General features: G+C 47.4%; 1 protein-coding gene across 2 annotated transcripts in view; it reads left to right on the top strand.

Moving 5' to 3' along the window:
- The window catches only part of tgfb1a (transforming growth factor, beta 1a), a 41,059-nt gene extending 39,453 nt beyond the window's left edge, over nucleotides 1–1,606 (top strand). For both annotated transcript variants that reach the window (XM_065000605.1, XM_065000604.1), the window contains 2 exons: nucleotides 1–97; nucleotides 1,107–1,606. The exon at nucleotides 1–97 is cut by the window's left edge and continues 14 nt beyond it. In XM_065000605.1, coding sequence (XP_064856677.1) covers nucleotides 1–97; nucleotides 1,107–1,154 — 145 coding nt within the window. In that variant the 3' untranslated portion in view covers nucleotides 1,155–1,606. The remainder of the gene's footprint in view (nucleotides 98–1,106) is intronic.
- Nucleotides 1,607–4,245: the final 2,639 nt, after the last annotated feature.

Raw genomic sequence — 4,245 nt, 5'->3', positions numbered from 1 at the left:
CAAGCACCACAACCCAGGAGCGTCGGCCCAACCGTGCTGTGTACCCCAGGTCTTGGAACCTCTGCCAATCCTCTACTACGTAGGGAGACAACACAAGGTACAGCTAACCCCCTAACCCTAACCATAGACAATGTACAGCTAACCCCCTAACGCTAACCCCCTAACCCTATCCCCCTAACCCTAACCATAGACAATGTACAGCTAACCCCCTAACCCTAACCTAGACAACACAAGGTACAGCTCACCCCCTAACCCCCTAACAGTGTTGGGGGTGTAGTCACTAACAGTGGTGTGGGGGTGTAGTCACTAACAGTGGTGTGGGGGTGTAGTCACTAACAGTGGTGTGGGGGTGTAGTCACTAACAGTGGTGTTGGGGTGTAGTCACTAACAGTGGTGTTGGGTGTAGTCACTAACAGTGGTGTCGGGGTGTAGTCACTAACAGTGGTGGGGGTGTAGTCACTAACAGTGGTGGGGGTGTAGACACTAACAGTGGTGTTGGGGTGTAGACACTAACAGTGGTGTTGGGGTGTAGTCACTAACAGTGGTGTTGGGGTGTAGTCACTAACAGTGGTGTTGGGGTGTAGTCACTAACAGTGGTGTCGGGGTGTAGTCACTAACAGTGGTGTTGGGGTGTAGTCACTAACAGTGGTGTTGGGGTGTAGTCACTAACAGTGGTGTTGGGGTGTAGTCACTAACAGTGGTGTTGGGGTGTAGTCACTAACAGTGGTGTCGGGGTGTAGTCACTAACAGTGGTGTTGGGGTGTAGTCACTAACAGTGGTGTCGGGGTGTAGTCACTAACAGTGGTGGGGGTGTAGTCACTAACAGTGGTGTTGGGGTGTAGTCACTAACAGTGGTGTTGGGGTGTAGTCACTAACAGTGGTGGGGGTGTAGTCACTAACAGTGGTGGGGGTGTAGTCACTAACAGTGGTGTTGGGGTGTAGTCACTAACAGTGGTGTTGGGGTGTAGTCACTAACAGTGGTGGGGGTGTAGTCACTAACAGTGGTGTTGGGGTGTAGTCACTAACAGTGGTGTTGGGGTGTAGTCACTAACAGTGGTGTTGGGGTGTAGTCACTAACAGTGGTGTGGTGTGTTTGTTTGTTTCAGGTGGAACAGTTGTCCAACATGATTGTGGAGAGCTGTAAGTGCAGCTAGAAGACATCGGTCATATCTCCTCTTATCTCCCCATATCTACTCTATCTCCCCTATCTCCTCTGTCTCCTATTATCTCCTCTATCTCCTCTAATCTCCTCTAATCTCCCCCATCTCCTCTAATCTCTTCTATCTCCTATCTCCTCCTATCTCCTCTAATCTCCTCTAGCTCCTCATATCTCTTCTTATCTCCTCCTTTCTCCTCTAATCTCCCCTATCTCCTATCTCCTCTATCTCCTCCTATCTCATCCTATCTCCTCCTATCTCCTCTATCTCTGCCTCTTCTTTTTCCTCACACACACCGATACGGACACACGGAGAAGGAATGGAGGGAGGAGAGAGAACTCAGAGAGGAACAAGAGACGAGATAGAAGGATTGACTCTGGGATGGAGGAGTGGAACAAGAGACGATCGATGACAGAACCAACCTCCTCCCTGATGGAACAAGACCAGAACTATGGACACATTCTGCTTTTTTACATTTTACACACTATAATCTGGATGAATATAGGCTTTACATTTAAATAATACATTTATCTCAAGGAGTGAATTAATTTATTGTGTTACATGTAGCAGAGCTGTATAGCGTATTACTGTAGAGGCTTAGAGATGCAGTGGCAAGTGGGGTAGTGATGGGAGAGACTTTGAGGACAGGGCTTAAGGGTTATCCGATACCCCAGAAGAGGTACAGGAGGACTTCATTGGACCCAGAGAACACCAACAGGACCAGAATGAAATCCTTCATTTTAAGGGGAACACGTTTTTTTCTAGTAAGGATGGGCCCAAGGACTTTTTTTATATAACCAACAGTGCCTGTCCAGAACTCACTCGTGCCAGACATTAGTACGAGGACACCACACGTTTGCACAAAAGCCTAAGGACCTTGTTTATGTGGGTGAATCATTGGGCTGGACCAGGTGTTTCCCAGAAGAGGCTTGAGAAGTGTTACGACAGCGAGCCTCCCTGGCTAGAGAGACTGTTACGGGTCGATGGCCTCCAGAGAGACTGTTGATTGGTCGATGGCCTCCAGAGAGACTGTTGATTGGTCGATGGCCTCCAGAGAGACTGTTTATTGGTCGATGGCCTCCAGAGAGCCTGTTGATTGGTCGATGGCCTCCAGAGAGACTGTTGATTGGTCGATGGCCTCCAGAGAGACTGTTTATTGGTCGATGGCCTCCAGAGAGACTGTTTATTGGTTGATGGCCTCCAGAAAGAATGTTGATTGGTCGATGGCCTCCAGAGAGACTGTTTACTGGTCGATGGCCTCCAGAGAGACTGTTTATTGGTCGATGGCCTCCAGAGAGACTGTTGATTGGTCGATGGCCTCCAGAGAGACTGTTTACTGGTCGATGGCCTCCAGAGAGACTGTTGATTGGTCGATGGCCTCCAGAGAGACTGTTGATTGGTCGATGGCCTCCAGAGAGACTGTTGATTGGTCGATGGCCTCCAGAGAGACTGTTGATTGGTCGATGGCCTCCAGAGAGACTGTTGATTGGTCGATGGCCTCCAGAGAGACTGTTGATTGGTCGATGGCCTCCAGAGAGACTGTTGATTGGTCGATGGCCTCCAGAGAGACTGTTTACTGGTCGATGGCCTCCAGAGAGACTGTTTATTGGTCGATGGCCTCCAGAGAGACTGTTGATTGGTCGATGGCCTCCAGAGAGACTGTTTACTGGTCGATGGCCTCCAGAGAGACTGTTGATTGGTCGATGGCCTCCAGAGAGACTGTTGATTGGTCGATGGCCTCCAGAGAGACTGTTTACTGGTCGATGGCCTCCAGAGAGACTGTTGATTGGTCGATGGCCTCCAGAGAGACTGTTGATTGGTCGATGGCCTCCAGAGAGACTGTTGATTGGTCGATGGCCTCCCTGGCTAGTAGCACGTAGGTCCATGGTCCTTAATGTTTCCTCTTTACCGTCCATCACTTTCACCTGTTCATTTAGCTTTATTACTGCTACTATGTTATTCTGTTATTCTGTGTGCTGTCAGTTTGTTTCTGTTCCCCTGTCGTAGGTTGTTCATCATTCTGTCCGGCTTGTTATAACATTGTGTGTGTGTGTGTGTGTGTGTGTGTGTGCGTGTGTGCGTGTGTGTGTGTGTTTGTGTGTTTGTGTGTGTGTGTGTGTGCGCGCGTGCGCGTGTGCGTGCGTACGTGTGTGTGCGTACGTGTGTGTGTAGCGCTGTGTGTGTGTGTAGCGTTGTGTGTGTATCACATGCTCTGTGCTGTCAGAGGGAGGAGTAACTGTGGCAGTATTAGTAGGATTGGTACGCCCTGCCTTATGACATGCGTGTTGTTTTAGAGGGAGAGGGAATGTGGTTGTGGTGGTGGATGGGGGGTGGGTTTAGAGGAAGCTGGGAGCACCATGGACCGAGGGGGGGGGGGGGGGGGGGGGTTAGAGGAAGCTGGGAGCACCATGGACCGTCTGTTTACACACTGTTCATGTGTTGCTGCTTCACGTTGCTATAATGTCAATATAGACAATTTATTGCTTCTATTTAAAGATAAAATAGTCACATTTCTGCTTGTTATTGCAGCCCAAAACAAAGTTGTTGTTGTTGTTGTTGTTGCTCGGTTCCAGGTCATGTGGGAGAGGGAACTCTGCTTCTTTCTCACTTTACAATAATTGCACTTACTTTTTTTTCAGTCCTTTTTTTTTCATTTCAACGTAAATATCTGAAAACAACTTTAAATAAACATTGATATTGTTCATTTCTTGTATTATCGTAGCAGATGTATAGAGAACACTGGGAAAATCAGATTAATAGAGAACACTGGGAAAATCAGATTTATAGAGAACACTGGGAAAATCAGATTTATAGAGAACACTGGGAAAATCAGATTTATAGAGAACACTGGGAAAATCAGATTTATAGTGAACACTGGGAAAATCAGATTTATAGAGAACATTCTAGAGAAAATCTGATTCATAGAGAACACTGGGAAAATCAGATTTATAGAGAATATTGGGAAAATCAGATTTATAGAGCACACTGGAAAAATCTGATTTATAGAGAACACTGGGAAAATCAGACTTATAGAGAACACTGGGAAAATCAGATTTATAGAGAACCCTGGGAAAATCAGATTTATAGA

Source organism: Oncorhynchus nerka, linkage group LG14, assembly GCF_034236695.1.
Source record: "Oncorhynchus nerka isolate Pitt River linkage group LG14, Oner_Uvic_2.0, whole genome shotgun sequence".
Classification (NCBI taxonomy): domain Eukaryota; kingdom Metazoa; phylum Chordata; class Actinopteri; order Salmoniformes; family Salmonidae; genus Oncorhynchus; species Oncorhynchus nerka.
This window is presented reverse-complemented; position numbering and strand designations above follow the sequence as displayed.